At 38.5% G+C, this 24,417-nt stretch overlaps 1 protein-coding gene and 1 long non-coding RNA gene across 8 annotated transcripts in view; one reads left to right on the top strand and one right to left on the bottom strand.

The window, feature by feature from the left end:
• LOC108016861 (uncharacterized) overlaps positions 1-17,325 on the bottom strand; it is an 88,615-nt gene extending 71,290 nt beyond the window's left edge. The window contains exon 1 of the long non-coding RNA XR_011604769.1: positions 17,033-17,325. This is a non-coding gene — a long non-coding RNA (uncharacterized lncRNA). The remainder of the gene's footprint in view (positions 1-17,032) is intronic.
• ovo (transcriptional regulator ovo) lies at positions 226-23,569 on the top strand. 7 transcript variants are annotated; one of them, XM_036820674.3, is made up of 6 exons: positions 228-1,447; positions 17,800-19,335; positions 19,504-20,669; positions 20,724-21,152; positions 21,641-22,315; positions 22,388-23,569. In XM_036820674.3, exons 1-6 carry the CDS (start codon positions 1,036-1,038, stop codon positions 22,571-22,573), a joined length of 4,404 nt encoding a protein of 1,467 aa, XP_036676569.2. In that variant the 5' UTR covers positions 228-1,035; the 3' UTR covers positions 22,574-23,569. The 7 variants fall into 7 exon arrangements, with proteins under 7 accessions (XP_036676570.2, XP_016939322.3, XP_036676569.2 ...); XM_036820673.3 differs by having other exon boundaries at positions 20,715-21,152; XM_036820672.3 differs by having other exon boundaries at positions 20,712-21,152.
• Positions 23,570-24,417: the final 848 nt, after the last annotated feature.

Here is a 24,417-nt window from a genome sequence, read left to right as displayed (position 1 = left end):
GCCGTTTCGCCGCTTTTTTCTCACCTGAGTAGCGGCGAATATCTCGTTATTTTCTGACTCATACGAAAGCGAAGTTTCGCTCTCTCTCTCAGTGTCGCTTGCTCTCTCGACTTACGGTGTTTTAAATTCGCCGTCTAACTGAGTTTGTTGTAGCGGCGAGATCGATCGGTTGACTTTGGTTTGGCCTAACTGACTGCCTCGAATACAGTAAGTGGCGAGCCGGCGTTGTGAATGCACGTGTTTTCGCTTCAACTCACCTGGGCGAAACCCAAAAACCAAAGCAAACTACAAAACACACATCAAATATACAATATTCAAATACGAAAACACTGTGTTGTGCATCATACAATATATGATATTTTTAAAAACATCAAAACCAAACACAAACAAATTTTTTTTTTAGTAATATTTTTTACAAGTGTCCCGAAAAGTAAAAACCAAGAACCTACAAAGTGTTTGAGAACCCAAAATAACTGGAGAAAAATATCAATTTCTCAACAAGATTTTTTGAAAACTGTGGAAAAAACACAGTTTGCTAAAAAAGATTTTCTAAAACTCAAGAAACCCTGCTGAAGGGCAATATTTTCAAAAACATTTTTTTCAAGTGCCCAGAACAAAAATAATATAAAATCAAAAAGCAAACCCCCAAACAAAATCCAAAATTTCCAATTGACTATTTTGACTTAGAAAACCGAAAAACTGGCTAAAGACATGAAGAGGGCCAAACAAAAGTTGACTTGAGCTCGGCTCATGACAAAATCAAAACTGAAATTAAACAATTTTTTTTTTTACCACAGTGGACGAGCGGCGAACAAACATACACACACAATTGGATTAGTGTTTTGTTTATTTCGGACCCACTGTGACTGTCCCTCGTCCACCCAATACTAAAAAAAAAAAATCCAAATCAAAAAAATACGCCGCCTCCTTAAATTCGTCGCGTGTCGCCGTCGCGTTTCGTTTGATCGATCGTAAATCGCTAACCGCTTATCGTTAATCGTCAATCGTCAATCGCCAATCATTCGATAATCCATCATGCCGAAGATTTTCCTGATCAAAAATCGCCTGCATCAGCAGCAACAGCGTTTGCTTGAATCGCAGAACTTGCTGCAGCACAAAAATCAGGATGATGAACGCCTGGTGCCGCCCCTCAGTCCGAGTCCGAGTGGGAGTGGCAGCGGCCCCTCGCCCACGCCCACCGCCCAACCACCACCGCCGGAACCGCAAGGTCAAGGGCAACAACAGGTGCTCGGACAGGTGCCCGATGCGGATCAACAGCCACTGAGCCTCACTCGCAAAAGATTCCACCACCGTCGCCACTACTTCGGACAATCGCGCCACAGTCTCGATCAGCTCAATCAAAGCCTAAATCAAAATGCAAACCCCAATCAATCACAATATCCTGCAGAATTGGAAGTCGAACGCGCCACGGGCCAAGTTCAAAATGGTAAGTTTAGAATCCCTGCAAAAAATCCCAGAATTTCCTCGACTCAATTAATAGAACTTTCTTAGAATAGGTAACATTGAGCATTTATTGGCAATTGGTTTTGAAACGCATACTTCAAGAAAAGTTCTTAAAGTGATATTTTACAATGTTATCTTCCAAAATATAAGGCCGAATAAATCTTCAAAATATCTTCATTAGATTCAACAAAGTTTTGTTTTTTCAAAAGATATACTCTTGATATTAAACTTGTTGGTTTTAAAACAAATGAATTTCTTTGTCCTCCATTCATTTTTACCATCAGTTTTTACTAATTTCACATATCAATAAACATTTAAATTCCCGTTGTCTTTAGCTTTATTTATTTGTTTTGGCAACAACGACATTAATGTTCTAGAAACCATATATATATGCGTTCTGTTTATTAGTTTGGAAGTTTTTTTGGAAAAAATAAGTCAAAGAACAAAGCAAAGAATTTTAATTTACTCAGATAAATAATTGCTACAAATCTGTCAGTCAGTCTTTTTTTCGCCGTTGGCAAATCGGCAATCTATTGCCTGGAAATCTTTTCAAACTTCAAGCTTCACTTTTGGGCAGCTTTTGTTGTTTTCTTGGGTTTTGTTTTTTTTTTTCGCCCACACCATGACGAACTCGTCCCCAAAGTATCTTTGTATCTTTGTATCTATATCTGAACTGTCTATCTTCCATTCTCCCAAGCGGAGCTAGGAGTTTACTTCGACATCAATCACTTTCATTGAATTTCGTAAGCGTTTTTATTTCGTTTCATTTACTTGTTGGCCAAAAGCCCAAAGTTCTCCAGTCTCTGTTCTCTTTTCAGTTTTCTTTTTATTTATTTCTGTTTTCTGTTTCTGTTTTTTTGTTATATAATCGCCCAGCATGCTTATTAAGTCATTTCGATTTTCGACTTAGGCGGTGGTCTTAGGTTAAAGGTTTTAAATTTTCATAAATGATTAGGCGAGAAGAACTTTCTTCGATTCTTGGGCTGGTTTTATTAATTAAGTTCGTTTCGATTTTATTTGAAAGTGAATTTCGTTCTACGTTTTTTCGGCGTTTATCGCTCAAGTCTTCTATTTCTAAGCTCTTTTAACTGCCCTTTGTCTGGCCTTAATTATATCTATATTTATTTCCAACCATAACTCGGCTTCACTTCAACAGAATCGTCTCTCACACGCAGCCTCATAATTTTGCCCCCTTACACGGGCATTATTTTTCATGGTTATAGCTCGTATATATTTATATACTTATTATTTCCATGGAGCGCGTAGAGTGTTATATACATTTATTAAATTAAATAACACGTTGCGTTCTTGGTTCCTCCCGGTTTTTCGCAGCCCAAGTTACCTTCGTCTTCTCTATCGCCTATCCACTTAAAAATGTATTATGAACGCTTCCGCTGTATAATTTTTATGATTTCTGCGGATATTGTAATAGAAGCTATTTGAAGGGAAATCGCTTCAGAACCTTATATACTCGAAGGAAAATTGCAAAAACGATTATATAATAGTTGATGATACTCGTATAAACTGCTTAGGGGAAGTAGTTTTGATTAATAGTTGTCTTTGTGAAAAAACTTATTGGACTTCTTGGTGTATCTTCTAGTAAAGCTTAAATAACTAGTGATATAAAATATCTCTAGATGGTTTCGCTTTATTTACTACTTTGGAGACTTTTAGATCACCTTGGATTATATTTATAAATATTTATATTCTAGAACTATTCGTTATAAACCTCCGCTCTTGATAAGTTTTGTCTTTAGTTAGGCGTTAGTCCCTTACCCTTTTTCTATCCCCTTGCTGCTCTGATTTCAAAAAGCCCTCTGGTCACACTGCCTGCTCACTTTTTGTTCAATTACCGCTTACGGTTCGTGTTTTTCTTGCCTCTAGTGGGCTGTGCCCATGGCCAAGAACTTCACACACTTGAGCGCACACTCATACACCAAACTGAGGCAAGAACGAAAGAAAAAAATTATATAACTAGCAAAGTACAAAGTACTAAAAGACAGCTAAGCAACACAACACAAAATCTCCTCTCGACCAACGAGCAAAAGTACAAGTTTTGCCACAAGATGAAGAGCCGATGCCAAAGCCAAAGCCAAACCCCAAAGAAGCGAAAAGAGTGTGGAGCAGAAAAAGAACTCTTTTATTTCTGTTGTTTTTTGTTTGGTTTTGCAGCCTAGACTTGCGCTAAAGTTCCAACTACACACAATGACTAAGATGATGATCATGATGATCATGGGAGCCAAGTTCAGTTGGGGAGGAGGAAAAAGGAAAAGGAAAAGGAGGATGAGGACGTTGGGTGGGGTGCATTGTAGGCACGTCGTCTGCCATTTGGCCTAAGCAAAGTCAAGGCAACTGGCCATAATAAAACTTGTAGAACCAGTCGAAATGAAGACTTGGGGAGAAGAAACCCACCAGAGGAGCCAGCAGAAAAGGCAAAAGAACTTGAGCTTGTGAAATGCTAAAGGGCCTTGGAGGAGATGAACATTGCTGAAGGAAAAAAAAAATGCAAGCAAAAAGCGAGGCAAAGATGCCCGAGAAAACCAAACTGAAAACTGAACTTCATGCATATATGGGCAAGAATTCCTCCTAGTTTCTTATTTGTAGCCCTACACAGCTGGAAGTTATGAGCATAACTTCCTGTTACATTTTGCACTATCTCCAGCCAGCGATCTCTTTATGCCGCCAATTTCTCCTTTTAGCCCCGCTAGTAAAAGTCAATAAATAACCGAAAGGAAATTCATTGATCGACCGATCGAAAGATAAAGAAATTTCCAAAAACAGAAAAAACAGAAAAAATGGAGAGCGATCCATGCAAATTCTGCAGCTGTTAGAACTGCAAGTACAATTGCAAACACACTGCTTACACGCAGATGTTGCAATCCTCGAGCGGAAGTTAGCGAAAGGTTCCCTTAAAGACCTCGCGACCCTTCTCCAGAGACAAGTTCAGCGAACCCTCGGCAAACAACACTCACCGTCTCACTAAAAAAAAATACAGACGACGACGAGTCAAAAGCAAAAGTCAAGTGGTAAATGAGGTAAATGGTAAATGCAAAAAGAAAAAGAAAACAAAACCCAAAACCCATTACTTCATAGTGCCAGTGCGAGTGCTCAGGCGCTGAGATTTTCTTTGGAAATCAAATCAATTCTATTGTTTATTCAATTAAGCGCTTGATCCCCCAGCCGATTCACCGATTCACCGACTCACTCTTAGATCTTCAACTAATTGGAATTTGAGATGGGCATCTCCACTTGATTAAACATATGTAAATGGAATATGAACTGATGAGAAACCTTTCTGCATTGATTAATCAAGCCTCATATTGGTTACCCCTGCTCATTTGATATTAAAAACTGTATGGGCTATGTAAATGTTCTGAGCTCTTTAGGAATGCGAAACAAATGTAGCTCTAGTTAAATTTAACCATTATGGTAACGCTTTAAAGAGAAATACTATTTCAAGCCCCATGGAGGTATACAAAAAATAAAAATTAATGATTGGTACTTATCAACTCTTATTGAAAATACAAGAAAGAACATCAAATTATATTAAATAGGGAAGTTATCCAACAAAAAAAAATAATATGTAATAATGTCTGAGATAACCGATTAAAAGAGTCACAAAACAATTTAAAATATAGTAAAATACATGCCTATTGGGAAAAATTAAAATACTAATCATATTCCTATAAGGAAATAAGAAACGTTAGATTTCTAGTTTACAAATTTCAGAAATGATTTAATAAAATATATATATTTTTTTTTTTGTCCATTTTATTTACCCAAACATATTTGGCAACCCCATTTTCGATTGTAATCGAAAGACTGAGGCAGCGAACTTGATTTCTCCAATAGGCACTAAAAATGCGTTCTTTTTTGCCTCGTTTGTTTTTTCTTTTCCTTTTCCCTTATATGTATGTGTGTATATAACTTTTTTGGCATTAGTTTTACCTGCTGAAAGACTGATAAAACAATGCACTATGTATGGGTGTGTGTGTGGAACTACCTGTGCGGAGGGTTTTTTTAATCTCGCAACCAAAAACGATATTTGACAATCGGAAAGAAGAGAGAGAGAGAGAGAGAGGAAGGCGAAAAAGGGCAAGCAGAGAATCCGAATCCTGCACACCTCGATAACATTTCAAAGCCGAGATTTATTTGTGCAGTGAATCAACAAACAAGAACACACAGCACAAAGGAAACGGGGGAGAGAAACACAGGGAGTAAGAGAAAGAGAGAGAGAGAGGGAGAGACTTAAAAAACAGGTCTCAAGTGCTGCCAAGCGAGAAGAAGAAGCAGCAGCAGCGCGAGCAAAAGAAGAAGAGAGCAAAAAGAACGTAGAATATACATTTGAAAAAAAAGGAAGCAAGTTTTTTTGTTCGCCTTTGCTGGGTGTTTTTCTTTCTTTTTTTTTTTGTTTCCTTTGCCTCTTTTTGGTATGCAGTTGAAGAAGAACAAGACGAATAAGAAGGAGCGTTGAAGAAGAACAAAAGAACGAAGAAAGAAGGAAAGGCAGCGGAAAGATATATATGTATTTATATATATTCTTGATCATGAGCAATGATCAGCGCAATAATGATGATGATGATGGTGCGTGTATTTTCTTTGTCTTTGTACCTCTCGCCCTCTCCCCCTCCCACTCCCTCTTCCAAAACATCTATCTATCTCCCTTTGTTCTGCCATGAAAATGCATTATTTTTCCATGGGCTGCAACTATTTCTAATGGAATTACCTTTTGATATGGATAGGCAGTGATAAGATCAATGGAAGTAGTCAAAAGGGAGTGGAAAAAACACCCAACGAAAAAATAAACAATAAGAACAAACCATTAAGCATTTACGTCTAAAAAATGTCCATAGAAATTTAAATAAAACTCGATTAAATCGTTTATTAAATATGCTAAATTAAAAATAAAAATTCCAAAAATATATTTTCAAATGCCTACATAAATACCTAAAATATTTCATATTTATGCAATTTGTACTTTAATATATATGCTTTTTTCCCGTTCAAGATCTGGATTTTTTCCATAATAAAATCAGCTCATCAGAACCGCAGACAAAACAAATAAATTGCCAAAAATATTTGCAATTTTCGTCTCACTTTTAATTTTATTATTATTTTTTGATTGTTTCTCCTCTCTTTTTGCTGCAATCGCACAAGTGTCAATAACTTGTAAATCGCTTCAGCTGCGTATTTCTTATAATTTGCCAAAAAAAATACATTATTATTATCAACTTTTATGCAGCCCAAAACGGGGAAACTTGTTTCGTTTGATATATTTTTGTGTATTTTTACTACCTTTTTCTCGATTTGTTTCTTTATTGTTTTAAACACGTTTTTATAACATTTGTAATCAAAGCAGCAAAAGCACAGGCCACAATTAATATAGAACTCGTTTTCATTCTCGTTTGATGTTAACAACAGCAAAAACAAAAAGTTAACTGTTTTTTTGTGAAATATTTGCGTTTTTGTTGGCAGAAGATCGACGAAAAAACCAAAAAAAAAAAAAACACGTTTCGGCCCGGCCAAAAACCACAAAAGGCGCGAGAGGCAGCGAAACGGTTTTTTATTTGCTCTAACCAAAAATAAACATGTGCAAAAAAAGCACAAATTATGAGGAGAGTTGGGGGTGTAATTCGATAGCTAACTATATAGATATATTCCAATGGCAAATCATTTTCAAGTGTGCGAATTTATCTAACATGATTTCTAATTAAATCTGGCTTAAATAGTTAACATTTTGCAGTAATGGGCTTTGAATGGTCGACTTTAAAAGCTACAAACCCTTGTAGGAAAAACATGATTTATTTATTGATTGTATGCAAATTAATTTCCGCCTTAAGGTCTTGGATTCAATTTAATTGAGTTTGGCATAATTTAAAAAAATTCCAAAGATCTTTGCATTGGAAAATAAAATACTACTAACAATTTGTGCGAATAATTCACTGCAAAGTTAGGCTAATAAAAAATCTTTATAAATAAAATTTAGAAAGGAATTTTGCTCAATCTTGTTTGTATTATATCTTTAAAAAAAAGTATAACCTGAATTTCCATTTCCCCGAAAATGCGAAATACGGTGACCACATTTTGCAGCCATTAAAATCGACACACAAATTTCAATTTTATGCAAATCTCTCCGGGTAAAACTACCAAAAACGAAACGGAATGGCCGAGAAATTTCACAAATCTATAGGTTTTTTTCGAGCATAATTGAATAATGGGGGGCTATTTGGTGATACTTTCGGCTTGCGGCAGATGAGCTGCGTAAATTGCACAATTTCCGAATGAGACAAAGGTTTTGTGTCTCTGATGAAATTTCTTTTAAGCGACCAAAAATCGAAATGTCGATAAAAATTTCACATATCTGCCAAAAAAAAAAAAAGGAGAAGAAGATCTATATATGTACGTTGACTTTATATATATATAGATACATAGGTTGTATATAAATATATGAGCAACTGAGTGTGAGCTTGATAAGTTTGTCAATGGTTGCGTTTGTCAAGCCGAAAGCTGGGGAAAAAACCAGTTCAGAGGTGCAGCCTCAGCCTCCAATGCAATGTGCTTAACGCATATGGTATATCGCGGATCGGGAGGGCAGATATCGGGGGTTTGGAGGGGCCTTACCGACTACTATATAGTACGAGTTGTCAATGCTTTAGTTAGTCGTGCGAGGAAAAGAGAGACAATCGCAGAGCTAAATGCAGTTTCATGCAGTCATTCATTCATTCATTTAGTCAGTCACAAGTCAACCCTGACCTGAAAAGACTTATGTATCTGTATATATATATATACATATCTTTATGTATGTAATGCATGCCTGCATGTTTGTTTGGTTTTTGTATCTTTTATATTCGTATGCAACTTTTTGTTGAGATGCCATATGCGATGAACGCTCTTTTTGCTCTCTGTTCCACTCTGCACAAATGCATCTTTATCGCACCCACATATTATCGCTTTCGAGTGGGTAGCAATATGAATTAAATGGTACCTGTTGTTTGTTTGACAACTTGGTGGAATTTGTGGTGTTGATATATAGGAAGAGTTAGAATATGTTCAGTACTTAAGAACAAAATTGTTTTTTGTTGGATTTAACTTCATTTTTTATTTACGTTTTCGATTTAAAAAGCTAACTTAGTTTACAGAAATTCAATTACCATATATAAAATGGTTATTTATGGTCACTTCGCACACTCACATATCGATTTATTGACAAATGTCAAATATTTCAATATCAAGTTCGTTGCCTAAGTCTTTTGTTTGGTGTTAAAGTGCAAGTGAAAAATACCAACAAACAAAAATCAAATAATACTAAAAAAAATACTACAAGTAGTAGTAATAGTAGTAATAATAATAATAATAATCAGACAGCAGACCATGCACCGAGTCAACAAGAACAACAACAAAACTATAAATAAAAGCCAAGTAATAAATGATATGCACACACACACACACACACACAACAGTGGGACACACTTGATATTGAATAAAAAAAAAATAAAACCAAATAAAGAAAAAAATCTACCGGTTTTCAAGGTTAGGCCGCTTTAACTGTATTAACACCGGGTCCGTAATCAAAGCAGCAGTTACGTCATAATGAACAGAGCGGCATTTACAGCAGCAGCAACAACAGCAACCACTTTTTTTTTGTTGTTGCGGTTTTGGCTCATTTCATTTTTCAGACCCAAAATAAAATTTATACGCATAATTTCATATTTGTAACAAAATCCGAAAAAGACAAAAAAAAATCCGAACAAAAAATGGGGGAGAAGATGCAGATGAGTGTTGTAAGTGGGTGTTTGCTTAACATAATCTTTCGTTGCTGTTGTATTTCCCCTCTTAACTTGTTTCGGTTTCGATTTTTCTGTATGCAAATGTGGGTCACCCAACTCCTGGAAAGCAAAAACAAAAACAAAAAAAAAAAGTTTTGTTATATGTTTACAGTTAAAACAAGCCAGAGCGCTTCTTTTTGGTTTTTCACTCTCCGTTCGCGTTTAGCAATAAATATTGAGATATTGAGAGCAAGAGTTGAGCAAGTCGTTCGTCGGTGCTCATCATCATTATTGATTTTTTTTGTTCATGCCTTTGTTTAGTTGCCTTTGCTAAAATTTCAACGTGCTGGTTGCCGTTGACAGATGATCAGATGATGATATTATGTTGTAATCGGGGGCCTATATAACGGTATGGCAAGGTCAACCAGATGCGGTCGAAAAAGTTGGGAAAAAAACTAAATACAGGAAGGTGGGAAATACAACGAAATCTACAGAAGCCATTAAAAATATCAAAGGATTAAAGTATAAATAACTTTTTAAATTTGATGTGTCATCAATCCATTTAATTGGACTAAAAATCTTCAAAAATAATTGTTCTTTTTCCTAAATAGATTAATATTATATATGAAGAACAATATCATAAGTATTTTTTTTCTTATAACCAAACCCAAAAACGATTCTTCAACAGATATTATATCTTTAAAAATATAACAAAAATGAAGGTTATTTGGTTATTTAGTTCCAAAATAAAAATAATGAGGTCAACCAGCTTGAAATTAAAAATAAACTTAATAACAATATATCCCTGCCAAAAAAAAAACAGGCTTAAGGAAAAACACATCGCTTAATTAAGCGGAATATAAAGGTAAAGTGATCCCGAAACTAGTTTCTTAAAAGGTTCATCACTTGTCTCATTAACAAGTGCCTGCAATTAATTAAAAGCCACCTGTTTCGAAGGCTAAAAAGTGAACCCCTGAAAGAACTAGTTACTTGACTGATTACTCACTACATTTTACGCTCAAACTATATATCAACGACTTTATTGGACCTTTTTGTATTGTATTTGATGAATTTCCGTTAGGTTGTTTCGCTTTTTTGTTTTTCTGTTATTGTTCTCTAGTCATTATATTCATACGCTGCAAATGAGCTTGTCAACTAAATGTTTGCTATTTTTTCCTCTATTTTTTTTGTTGCCACTCTGTTGTGGAACTGACCAATACAAGTATAAATATTGATATAGACAGAACTCACACGAACGAACAGTTGCCAATTGAGAAGCGTTTTTAGAATGAATATATTATATGCGTTGACCTAAATTTTGCGTTGTGTGTGTCAGTTGCACAAAGAAGCATGCTAAATAGCTACTAAAACCATGCAATTGCAGTCGCTTGAATTGAACAACTGTTTGACTGACGGACGGACTAAATAATCGACTGACTAACTGAAAAAAAAAATCGAAACAAAAACCAAAACAGCATCGAAGGCTGGCCATGTGCATGTGCTAATTGTTACAGCCAATAGAGCCACATATGACTTATGCTCTACTTTTTATGAATATCTAAGGTTTTTAATCATAAATGTTTAAAATTTAAAAATGTTAAGGCACTTACAAATATATTATAAAATATTTCAGGTGATATGAGAGCTTGTTATACCAAAAAATTAAAAATAAGCTTATTCTCATTAAAAAATTTTACCCACCTTAATAACTTCAATAAGAAAGTTTAAAAATTTTCTAGAACTAGGTTTTGAAAGTATATTATTTTAAAACCGCTTCTGTCTAATTTTTATTCAACTCAACACTCTCAAAAGAGAATACTGATTACCCCAAGATTTGTTCAAAAAAATAGATACACGTATTTCTAGGCATATATGTATATAGATAGAACTGAAAAGCGATTTTCCGTTCACAGTTCGTGCCTGCCTCATTAACATTTTACAGTGACAACAAAAACAACAGGGTGCAGCCTCCTCTATTTTTTTTTGTTTTTTTTTTTTTGCCGCATTGGCTTACAAATCATTTAACGCAATTGCGTTAAAACTTTGCCCCATTCAAATGTACAAACAACAAAAAAAAACAAAAGAAGATAGCTAGCGAGTGTGCAAACAAACATATTTTTTTGTTTTAGCTTCTTTTTCATTATTATTGTTAAACAGTTTGTTGCACTTTTGTTTAGTGCGTCCTCGATTTGTTTGTAAAGTTGGGTTAAATGTGGTCAAGTGGGGTTTTTTAGTTGGGGATGGTTTAGTTATTGAAAGGGAAAATTGTGAATGTTACTAAGTTGTGTAATATGTATAAAGTTGCTTCATATACTATCTATTATTAACTAAATATTAAAGTTATAAGAACTATAAATTTATATTTATATTTATGTTATAAAATCTATATATCTATCTTCGATAAGATATGTCTTTTCGCTATAAATTCCCAGTTTAATTGACCGGTTTAGACCCAGTTTTCCAACTTTCTGGCCAGTTTAATCACCTGTTTGCCCATCTGTTTGCGCAGCATATTTGGCATTTGTCAGTGTCACATTTAGTTCAAGTCTAAGCGACTAAATAACAGCACAAATTGCAATGTAAACGAGTCAAATGAAAGAGAGCAAGGTTAGCATTGACATTAATACCAAAAATAAAAACAAAAAAGCTAACAACAAATTGAAAAATACATAAAAGCTGCATTAGAACAGCAGCAGTAGCAACAACAGCAACAAATGCATACTGGCAGCGAATAAATAAAAGCAACTGTAATTAGCAGCTGCACAAAACGTAGCACATGTCAGCACAGCTTGTTTGTAACTGTGTAGGCTACACTTAAAAAAATATAGATAAGGTTCTAAGTGCAAAAAAATAAATGAAAATATTATCAACCACAAAAATATGTATAGAACACCCCGAATTAAAGTTAAGAACACTAAAAAAACACATTAAACTGCACTTCTTGGAAAATTTGATTAAAGCTTACACACTAAATAACTTATAGATTAAATTTACTAATAAAATAGTTAAATGGTCTCAACCTATATCTATTTTTATGTGTATTATATGGTACATTTCCTTGGCATTCTTTAGCATATTTTCGTTCTGTGTAGAAAATGCTGCTGCCTGAGCACTCGGACCATATCCATGTGGTTTGCAATTTAAGACGCTTCAAGTCGGAGGCCCTGAGTGGTTGCCAACGCTGATGATGACGAACAGCGATATCTCACACACTAAAACATTAAATGCTTAACCAACATTTAGCAGCGGCCATAATTCGTTGCAATTTCGACCTTGAAAACGAAGCAGGAGAAACAGACACTAAATGTTTGAGGGTAGGGGGAAACATCTTAAAAAACATTGGATAGAATGGATAATACCAAAATACTATTTAAGAAATTAAGCTTCATTAAATTATGATACCCAAAATAAACAAAAGACTTAGGAAACAAACTTGATACCTATTTACAACAACAAAAGCCCAAAATAATACAAAAATATAATGTATTATTATAAAACCTAACCGAACCAATTTAAAAAGACATCCCAAAACAAAAGACTTAAGCGCCAAACTGGTAAAACCCCCAAAAATATGATCAAAAAGACTCAAAAGAACCCATCGCCCAAGCAAGCGCATGAAAAATGTAATTAAGTTAAACGAAATTATTTTGTTAACGCGTCGGCAATTTATAATTCATATACTTAATACATATGTGGAGCGGACACAACAGGTAATGTTTATAAATATATAACAAAGCGGCAATCGCGATGGGCAGATTTTCGAGGATCGATAAAACTTAATTGCATGGCACTTAATGCATTTTAAGTTTTTTTTTCGGCCAGCGGTATGAAATGAGTGGGTAACCCGAGACGGAAGGGCCTAATAAAGACCTTGGAAGCCCTTAGAAATCGAACTATCAACAACAACAGCAGCAGCTGAAGCGGAAGAAACCCTAAAAAAAATAAACCCAAAAGCCAAATTGGGCGTTAGAGACAAATTCATTTGGGGAGCGAGAAAAGGAGCCCATAAATTTATAGACTGTCCCGAGGGTCTGCGATCTTGATCTTGTGATACAGGCACACAAATAAAAAAAAAAGAGAGAGCAAAGAAAAAAACAATATCCGATCGGATCGGATCGTGTTGCAAATGGGTTGGCACAACACTTGGGTCCTTTTGGCATTAGAATTGCTAAATGCTGCCAGGATCGGCTGGAATCGAAAAAAAAATGAAAAGGGTTCGCTGTTTAGGCTTTTACACTACACTACATAATTTGTAGGGGAAGCGCGCGGACATTAGGTCATTTGGTCAGCGAAAAATAAAAGAACACACATAAAAAAAAGGGCAAAGGATCGGTAAAAGAACCCGAAACAGGACAAAAAGCACCTGTTAGAAGCTCGAACTTCCTCTTCCTTCAAACGGATGCATTCATCAATTTGGCAGGATCACAGGAAGCTCCTTCCTGCGCTTCCTTTGGTATTATTTCACCCTTTTTTTTCTTGACAAGGGTTCTGCATCTGCTATTCTATTCTTATTTTTAAAATGTTTTCTTTTTTTTTGCTGGACATTTGAAAAGGAACAGAACACGCACTTGTCAGTTAACCAGGGAATTGATTAGCTGTCTGTCGGCTAATCGATGACACTTCCAGCCATTTTCGCATTTATTTCCATCTCATTTTTAAGTCCACATTCTGTTTTTTTCGCATTTGTCAACGTTTTTTGTCAAGTTTCATGCTCTATTAAATTTCGTTCGACAGTTGCAATCGTTTTTTAGCTTTGCGAAAGCAAAAGTTTCGATGGGTGGCTGCTGGGTTGGATCGATGCGTATTTAAAGTGGGTCATCAGCCGCAGATTGGCCAAAGGTTCATGGGTCAACGGAGGGCTGACATGGCCCCATTGCTTCATATTTCTAATGCTAAGAAAAAACAAACATTCCTACTTAGAACACCTCTTTCAAAAAAATCAATCTTCAATTTGTATGCACAACTAATTACATTTTTATCAGAGATTTACAGATTATATGGACTCTTCTTTTTTGCGCTATAAACCATGGCAATTATCTAACAGATTCAATCATTACAAAATGTTTTTGAACAATAGCTAATCAAGAGAACAGCACCTGGTGCATGTTGTTAATATTGAGGTCAATATATGCTGCAGCTAGATGATCAGCGTTATTATTATGAATAACATAATGAATCCAAGAGGTTGTCTCTGGATCTACTCATTGTTTAGCTATCTTATATATACATATATATTCAGATATAGTCAGATATTTATACTTATATACATTTGTTTATGGGCAGAGCTGCTTGGAAAACGTTGCCGCCTCTGTCAACGTGTTTGGCATTTGCAATTAGACACACAGAACCACTCGAAAAAATGAAATATAAAACAAGGCTGGCTAAAAGGGGGAGGCAGGTGGGTGCGGTGTGTGTGTGGTGTGCGTGGGTGTGTGCCGTCATCGAATTGCCGTGCATGCCTGGAATTCAATATGCGATAAGCTCAGAATGCGTTTGGAATTTGACTAACATCGCCATCTTTCTTTCTCCCACAACATCCCTCTCTTTCTCTTCAAAAAACTAGAATTATATAACTTTCTTCAAAAAACGTATTATAATATTATAATTTAGTTAACTATTATATCTTGTTTTTCTATAACTTATAAATTCATTCTGGTTTTTTGTGTAATTTTCCATTGACAACAAGTTGAACGCCCATGGCCCAAAGGGTTATATCTTTATAAGGAAAGTACAGCTTATTGCCATCAAACTCTGGTGACACCCGCATAAAAATTAAAATAAAACATACAATTTGTAAATACTTCCTCAAAAAGTAAACACAAATACCATATTCCAAAATACTTGATTCAGAAACATTTGCTCAAAACTAAACATATAGAAAAAATCCCCACCCACTTTAAGGGACTACTTCATTTAAATCACCTGGAAATTCCCGCAGAATACTGAAAACCTGGGTTCATCTACCCAATTAGCAGGCGACAAACCCGTAAAAAAAAATCCATTCGTACGTAGTGGGCGCGAAAAATACAGAAAAAAATGTATTACGAATTCTATACGACAACTTCAACGGTTCGGATCGAAAAGCATTGCTTTGTCGGCATTGTCATGCACAATTTACATATCTATAGTATAGTATAGTACACGCACAAAAAATAAGAGGTAACATTAAAAAAAAGTTATATTCAATAGAAATTAGATCATTTTTATAAATTCCTTTAGGAAAATTAAGAATAAGTTATTTATAATAACGAATAAATAAAATTCCAAAAATAGAACATCTTTAAGAATATATTTAAATTTTGCACAGTGTACAAGTACACACAGATATTTTTCTTTTTGTTTGGACTCGTACTTTTTCTACGCCTTGCGTATTTGCCAAATCATTTTTTGCTCACTTTTTACTTCTTTATTTTTGTCATTTTTTTGTGTGCTTTTACGACTCATTTCGCGCTAGACGAAATCGGTGGAAGCCGCCGATTTCAGTGGGGCATAAAATTTAAATTGAAAAGTTCAAGCACACATCACACACACTCGTGTGCGAAAGGGACGGCGCGAGTATGCAAATCGATTTACGGTAAAGGATAAAACGTACATTGAACTCTGTAGCGTTTGCGAGAGCGAGATGGAGATAAAGATTCTAAGGTAATCACCAAGTGTTGCCATCTCTGTTTTAGCTAGAAAAATTCTAATTGTTTTAGTGTTTTTCCTTTTTTTTTTATTTCTCACTTTGTTTTAATTGCTGTTGGCTCGAGGTCAATGTTTTTGCTTTGTTTTATTTTTTTTATTGTACAATACAACTTCAATTGAAATTCATTTCCTCATGGCAGCAACACACAAAAATGATAAAAAACAAAAAAAAAACACGCAAAAACAATAACATTTGCCGCCTTTTTAGCATTTCATTTTCAACTTGAAAAAACTCAAGCTCAAACATGTTTTCTATGTGTGCTTGTGTAATTATAAACATTTTACAATTCGCCTTGACCTTAACACAATAAAATAAATTACAACTATGGCAATGCGAACTCACACACACGCACACACGGCCAGCAATCGAGTAAAACTTGTAACATGTAGAGCTCATGTAAAATGTAGAGGGTGGGCGTGTAGAATGTGGGCGTTGTCCGTCTATTAACCCATTAAAAAACATAAATGGCATGCCAGGCATTTTGCGGGCGGGGGTGGGGAAAATGCGTTAAGTCGGCAAGGCAATCGATCAATTATTTTGCACTTAACAGTGGTAAAAAATATACAAATATTATAATTTTTTGTTTATTTGGAATACTTTTTTTTTGCCTTGGAATGAAAAAATCAAGTTTGATTTAAGATTAACTGACCTCTGATGCCATTTTTAGTTTAATAAATTAACGAAAGAAATTCTAAATAACGTTTCTGTTATTTTAAAGTCAAGTTAAAGTTTGTATTATTTTGTTTTTAATTTTAAAGTTTTTAATTCCTTGAAATCAAAATAATCGATAACAATGTACGTATGTATGCAAAAAGTGTGCATGCATGTGTGCGCATTTGACAGTTAGAATTTATGCGGCGTCGACTGCGCAGCGACTGCGAATGTTGGCCATGACCAACAGAGCGAGATAGCGAATGCGTGATTGGCATTTGTAATTGCACACATTCGTGTAATTGCACACTCATGTGCATACACATGCAATTACACACTCGCAAAGGGCCTAGAAAAACAAGAACAACACACACACACACCCACGCTATCAAACCACATTGTACGTACATATGTACATAAACAAAAAGCCTTGATCTTGATCGGAACAACAACAATAACTTACCACTTTGCAATGTTGTTGGTGTTTTTTTCTACTTGCTTTTGGCTGTGCTGCACTTGTTTTGATTTAAAGCCAAGACGGCTTTTAGCGGCTAACCTTGTCTTTGCCCGTTTTGTCTTTGCACTTGCACTTGCAATTGGCGAATCGGCATAATTAACCGATGGCAATTGATTTAATTGTCAATAAATAATAAACAGCAGCAGAAAACGACGCCTTCGAAATTGGTAGTTTGAAAAATGAACGACAGAGGACGCTTTCAGAAAAGCGTGGGAAAAGGAAGAGAAAAAAGAAGAAGAAAGAAAGCATTTTAAGAAAAACCTTACAAATGCACGTTTGTTGTATTTTAAGTAAAATTTTGTAAACTTAAACTTCTAAATGCATTTATTTATTTAATGCCACTTTTAATTAGCTTTTTACAATTTATTGAAATTAAATATTTCACCATCTTTCGATCACAAGACAACTCTGCGCCAATTACAGTTACACACTTCGATACTTTTTGACGAATGCGAGACAAAAGGAGGATCGCGATTCGATAGAAAATCTGTTCCTTTTTACAGTTAAACGGCAGTCGCCCAAGCGAACGGATCGTAGAAATCGAAAAAAAAGTTTGAACTCTTAATTGCTCTCATTTTCGGTGATTTTCCGTTGCTTCTTTAGCTTGCTCTCGAAAGTTCTATTAAGTTCTCATTTTCTTGCCAAGTTTACTAAAGTATTTTTATCCACCTGTTATTAATTAACATTTTCTTTTTCTCTTTTCCTTTTTACAGAAAACTTTGCAGCCGAATTGCTGCAGCGTTTGACACCACATAGCACCACCACCACTACTACTGCAACTGCACAAAATAATATTGTTAACCCTATAGCGCCTGGTAAGGGCGATAATTTGGTTAACACTAGCAAAGCCACCACCTCCGTTTTAGCCACAAAAGACTGCACAATTGAAAATTCCCCAATTAGCATACCAAAAAATCAGCAAGAAGAGGAAGAGACAGAAGAAGAAGAGCAGGCAAAGAAGAGAGGGGAGCGGGAAGAAGAAGCGACGGTAGTCGTTGCAGAAGAAGAGAGCAAAGAGGAGAAGCAAGTGGAGGCCGCGGCAGAGGCAGAGGCGGAGGAGGAGGAGGACGACGAAGTGGATGTGGGCGTAGAGGCGCCACGCCCCCGTTTCTATAATACCGGCGTGGTCTTAACCCAGGCCCAACGCAAAGAGTATCCCCAGGAGCCAAAGGATTTATCCTTAACCCTCACACACGCCCTCGCCCAATCCTCGCCAGCTTCACCACCGCCACCGAATCATCCGCACAGTGACTCGGATTCCGATTCCGATTCGGATGGCGGCTGCAAGCTAATCGTTGACGAGAAGCCCCCATTGCCGGTAATCAAGCCTATATCTCTGCGCCTGCGCAGCACACCGCCTCCAGCGGATCAGCGCCCCAGTCCGCCGCCTCCGCGAGATCCGGCGCCCGCCGTTCGCTGCTCGGTGATTCAGAGGGCACCGCAAGCCAGCCGGCCTGGATTCCTCCTGCCGCCCCTCGATCAACTGGGCCCAGAGCAACAGGAGCCCATCGATTATCACGTGCCGAAGCGGCGTAGTCCCTCGTACGACTCCGATGAGGAGCTGAACGCCCGGAGGCTGGAAAGAGCGCGTCAGGTGCGCGAAGCCCGACGCAGGAGTACCATTTTGGCCGCCCGCGTCCTCTTGGCCCAGTCCCAAAGGCTAAATCCCCGATTGGTGCGCTCGCTGCCTGGTATTTTGGCTGCTGCCGCCGGACACGGACGCAATAGTAGCAGTTCTAGCGGTGCCGCCGGTCAGGGCTTTCAATCATCTGGATTTGGCAGCCAGAACAGCGGTAGCGGTTCATCCAGTGGCAATCAGAACTCGGGCAGCGGTGCTGGTTCACCCGGATCTGGTGCCGGAGGCGGTGGTGGCATGGGCGGCGGTCGCGACGGCCGAGGGAATTACGGACCCAATTCACCGCCAACGGGAGCACTGCCTCCGTTCTACGAGAGCCTCAAGAGCGGCCAACAGAGCACGGCCAGCAATAACACGGGCCAAAGTCCCGGCGCCAATCACTCGCATTTCAACGGGAATCCAGCGAATTTCCTGCAAAACGCCGCAGCGGCAGCGTACATAATGTCAGCTGGTTCTGGAGGAGCAGGTGGAGTAGGAGGAGGAGGTGGCTCTGGAAACGGAGCTGGAGGAGCCGGCTCAGGTGGCGCATCGGCAAATAGTGGTGGTGGTGGCGGCGGCGGCAATGGTTACATCAATTGTGGCGGTGTTGGTGGTCCAAACAATAATCTCGACGGTAATAATCTATTGAACTTCGCCGGTGTTTCTAACTATAACGACTCCAATTCCAAATTCCATAATCACCATCATCATCATCATCACAACAACAACAACAACAATAACAACAACAATGGTGGTCAAACATCGATGATGGGTCATCCCTTTTACGGCGGCAATCCCTCAGCCTACGGGATAATACTGAAGGATGAGCCGGATATCGAGTACGATGAGGCGAAGATCGATATTGGTACCTTTGCGCAGAACATAATCCAGGCAACGATGGGCAGTTCCGGTCAGTTCAATGCCAGCGCCTATGAGGATGCTATCATGTCGGATTTGGCCAGTTCGGGTCAGTGTCCAAACGGTGCCGTCGATCCTCTCCAGTTTACGGCCACCCTGATGTTGAGTTCGCAGACGGATCATCTGCTGGAGCAACTGTCCGATGCCGTGGACCTGAGCTCATTCCTGCAGCGGAGCTGTGTGGACGATGAGGAGTCCACCAGTCCGCGGCAGGACTTTGAGCTGGTGTCCACGCCCTCGCTGACGCCGGATTCGGTGACGCCCGTGGAGCAGCACAATGCCAATACATCCGAGCTGGATGCCCTGCACGAGAATCTGTTGACGCAGTTGACCCACAACATGGCCCGTAATAGCAGCAATCAGCAGCAGCATCCACATCACCAACAGCACAGTGTGCAGCAGCAACAGCAGCAGCAGCATAATGTCCAACAGCAGCAGCACAATGTGCAACAGCAGCACAATGTACAGCAGCAGCAACATGGTGTGCAGCAGCAACCACCGCCTTCGTATCAGCATGCCACGCGTGGCCTGATGATGCAACAGCAGCCGCAGCACGGCGGCTATCAGCAGCAGGCTGCCATGATGTCGCAGCAGCAGCAGCAATTGCTCAGCCAGCAGCAACAGTCGCACCATCAGCAGCAACAGCAGCAGCAACATGCCGCTGCCTACCAGCAGCACAATATGTATGCCCAGCAGCAGCAGCAACATCACCAGCAACAGCAGCAGCAGCAACATCATTTCCACCACCAGCAACAGCAGCAACAACAGTCACACCACTCGCATCATCATGGCCATGGTCATGACAACAGCAACATGTCGCTGCCCTCGCCAACGGCTGCTGCAGCTGCGGCTGCTGCGGCGGCTGCTGCTGCTGCTGCGGCTGCCGCCGCCGCCGCTCATCTGCAGCGACCGATGAGCAGCAGCAGCAGCTCCGGCGGCACCAACAGCAGCAACAGCAGCGGTGGCAGCAGCAACAGTCCACTCTTGGACGCAAATGCTGCCGCAGCGGCAGCAGCTGCCCTGCTGGACACCAAGCCACTCATCCAAAGCGTAAGTAATCCATTAGATCAACAGCCTAATGCCCAATCACAGCAGCCAAAGCAGGGAAAACAAATCACCTTGATGAAGACCACCAGGTACACTGAGTTTGTAGAGATGGTGGCTCTGGATGTGCTGCTCAAGCCAGAGCAATGCACTGAAGTCAAGCCAGAAGTGACCGAGATAGCAACCGAGGAGTTGGCCTTGGAGGCGGAGACACCTGTGGAAGCCCCGGAAACCCCGGGTCCACAACCACCACCAGCAGCATCATCGGCCAGAAAGCTGCGTGGACGAGCCAAGGCGGTGGCCTATGGCTCGACCATGATCACGCTGATATCCACCCTGAAATCGTCGCCAGAAGTGCCGGCCACCAAGACGGTGCACCGCACCACCTTGCGATCGTTGGCATCGGCGGCGGCGGCCACTGCAGCGGGATTGTTGGCGCCATCGCCCACCGTTTCCGTTTTGAATGAGAGCAAAGTCTTGCAGCGGCGCGTAAGTGCGGAAGAGGAGTCGGAAATGGGACAGAGGTGGTCACCAATAGATTAGCCATCAAATACTCTTTTATGGACTGAGAATTTATTTCAATCTAATCTCTAAAAAAACATGTTCAATATCTAATTTTTGCTTAAAAGATGTATGCAATAGTATCTGTAAAAGTATAATTATTATTGAAAAACCACTATAAAACTCTTGAAGTTTGTTCATTTATAACTATCTAGTTAAAATGTTTAATTACTATGTAACATAAAAGAAAGAGAGACACATCAGTCCATTGAAAAGTTATTGGTGTTAATTTGATGGATTTAAGATCCGCACTTGACATTTACCGACGATTCTTCCGAGGAGCCAACCCCGAACATGTCTGTGTAACCTGTTGTTTGTGTTCGTCTGTGATTGTTTTATTTTTTTTGATTCCCCTGAAAAATAATCCCCAATGTTGTAACCTCCCATTAATGAATATTTTATGATTTTTTCAATAGTTGGGCTTGCCGCCAGATCTCCAGCTGGAATTTGTGAACGGCGGACATGGCATTAAGAACCCGCTGGCCGTGGAGAATGCCCATGGTGGCCATCACCGAATACGCAACATCGATTGCATTGATGATCTCAGCAAGCATGGCCACCACTCGCAGCAGCAACAGCAGCAGCAGCAAGGTTCACCGCAGCAACAGCAACAGCAGAGTATGCAGCAATCGGTGCAGCAGCAACAGCAGCAATCCCTCCAGCAGCAACAGCAGCAGCAGCAGCTGCATCAGCACCACAGCAACAGCAGTGCAAGCAGCAATGCCAGCAGTCACGGATCCGCCGAAGCCCTTTGCATGGGCTCATCATCCGGCGGAGCCAACGAGGACTCGTCCTCCGGCAACAATAAGTTCGTCTGCCGTGTCTGCATGAAGACCTTTTCGCTGCAGCGCCTGCTCAATCGGCACATGAAGTGCCACTCGGACATCAAGCGTTATTTGTGCACCTTCTGCGGCAAGGGATTCAACGACACCTTCGACCTCAAGCGGCACACGCGCACCCACACGGGCGTGCGGCCGTACAAGTGCAACCTGTGCGAGAAGAGCTTCACGCAGCGCTGCTCCCTGGAATCGCACTGCCAGAAGGTGCACAGCGTGCAGCATCAGTACGCCTACAAGGAGCGCAGGGCCAAGGTAAGTGCCAGATTAAACCTATTTTAAGTCGATAATCCATTTAAAACTAATACCTGTGATTTGTTCTTACAGATGTACGTGTGCGAGGAGTGCGGCCACACCACCTGCGAACCGGAGGTTCACTACTTGCACCTGAAGAACAACCATCCGTTCTCGCCGGCGCTGCTCAAGTTCTACGACAAGCGGCACTTTAAGTTCACCAACTCGCAGTTTGCCAACAATCTGCTCGGCCAGCTGCCCATGCCAGTCCATAATTAGTGGCTGGATTTTAGATTTAAGAATGTGAACCTTTTAAGTTATCCAACGTATTGTGACTTTGAAGTTTTTTGAAAACTGCCCTTACCCCCCCTTGCAGAGGATACGGAATTTTTGGAGATTATGCTTAATATGTATATTTTTGCCTAGCCCTAGGATTAGTTATTATATCTAGTAGGCTATTGTATCGGTATCGCGTTACCCCTTTTACTTTGCTGTGCAAATCTCTCTCACTTGAAACTAGAGCCCTTTTGTTTATAGTTAATCTTGAATTTTCGTTTTATGGTAATTACTATTTCTTTTGGAAAACCGCTGCTTAGTCAAAAAGTTAGCGATGTTTTGAAGATGCTTTGAGCAACACACATGATTTTGGATTATCACTCTAATATAGGTATATTACAAGAAAATATATATATATAAAAGATATAGCTGTAAGATGTTAAGAGCTACCAACCGAACAAGCTGCAAACGTTTGCATTTATTTGTCTTCAACAAAACTAAAAAAAAAAACAAAAAAAAAGCGAAAAAAAATGATCAAGGATAACATATTTAGACACCACCAACCATACGCATAAATATTTATTATTTAATCACAAACCACATTGCAAAGAGGCAAAACATTCAATTAATCTAGGCTAGGATCCATACAAAAAAACGAAACGTAAACTAAAGCTGTTCATAAATGAAGTCAAAGCCCAACAATATCCAACGTCTTTTGGAAAAATCGAATGCGAAAATATAGTTTTTTGAATATATAACTTACATTAATCTTAGCTTTAAGGCAATACCACCAATTGTACTGATCTTAAATGAACAAACACTAAAAAAAAACATAAAGTTATATATCTATATAAAAACATATATCCGATGGTATAATGTGTAAGGCTTAGTTTGGTGTTTAAGATAAAATTACTCTTGAATCTGGATTCGAATTTGAGTTTGAATTTGATTGATTGATTTCTATTTCATAACATTAAACTGCATTATTATTTCTGTTTATTTAGCTTAACGCTTTTTTTTTCTTTTAATTTGTTGTAAGCAACAACGGGTTTTTTGTGCAATCGCTTGGTGTTGGTTAAATGGAAATAAGGATGAAATGACAAATCGGATTTAAGGATCGTACTTTAGGGTTTATGCGGGGGCTGTGCATTGCGGCGCCACGCCCACCGCCCGCTGTACAGCCTCCAAAGAAGAATAAGAAGAAGAACGCCGGAGGGAGCAAATCGAAACCTGGCAAGAATGAGTCCTTGTTTCAATCTTCTCCCTCCATAAACTTAGTTTTTAACTAGTAAACTTTCACTCACACATGATTACACACATATATAAATATCAGTTCAGCACACACACACACACACACACAACACACCTAAATATTAACTTAAGTTTAGCTAGTTAGTTTAGGCAAAATTTGATCATGAAAACAGTCGGAAACGGAAACGGAAATTCGATCACCTTATATTTTACACTTCCACAAAAAATTCCAAATTTTTTTTATTACCTTTACTTTAACGAATTTTGTATGAAAGAAAAAAGAAACACAAAATTTAAAAAAAAAACAAATATATTTAATATATAACGAAATTTGAATGGAAAGCAAATTTGTTAGTTGATAATGGAACAGTTTTTTTTTAAACTATCATTTATGTATACTATATATAAAGATTATGAGAAGAGAATTAATTAATAAATATTAAATATGACAAAATGAAATATAATTTATTGGATTGCTTATTGAAGAGGTGTGGTAAGTATTTATTTTTTAAGATTTTGCTCTACACACAATTATTTAATAATGTTCAAATAAAAAAAAAATCAATGGACATTTTTTTTATTTCCAAGGATTATAG

Source organism: Drosophila suzukii, chromosome X (genome assembly GCF_043229965.1).
Source record: "Drosophila suzukii chromosome X, CBGP_Dsuzu_IsoJpt1.0, whole genome shotgun sequence".
Classification (NCBI taxonomy): domain Eukaryota; kingdom Metazoa; phylum Arthropoda; class Insecta; order Diptera; family Drosophilidae; genus Drosophila; species Drosophila suzukii.
Note: the sequence above shows the minus strand (reverse complement) of the source record. Positions and strands in the feature narration are given on the sequence as shown.

Bases quoted from the DNA above. Each gene is read 5' to 3' on its own strand.
- ovo (XM_017083833.4), top strand. From the start codon at position 1,036: ATGCCGAAGATTTTCCTGATCAAAAATCGCCTGCATCAGCAGCAACAG. The intron at 21,153-21,640 runs GTAAGTGCGGAA...TTTTTTCAATAG, and splicing joins GCAAAGTCTTGCAGCGGCGC to TTGGGCTTGCCGCCAGATCT. The intron at 22,316-22,387 runs GTAAGTGCCAGA...TTGTTCTTACAG, and splicing joins ACAAGGAGCGCAGGGCCAAG to ATGTACGTGTGCGAGGAGTG.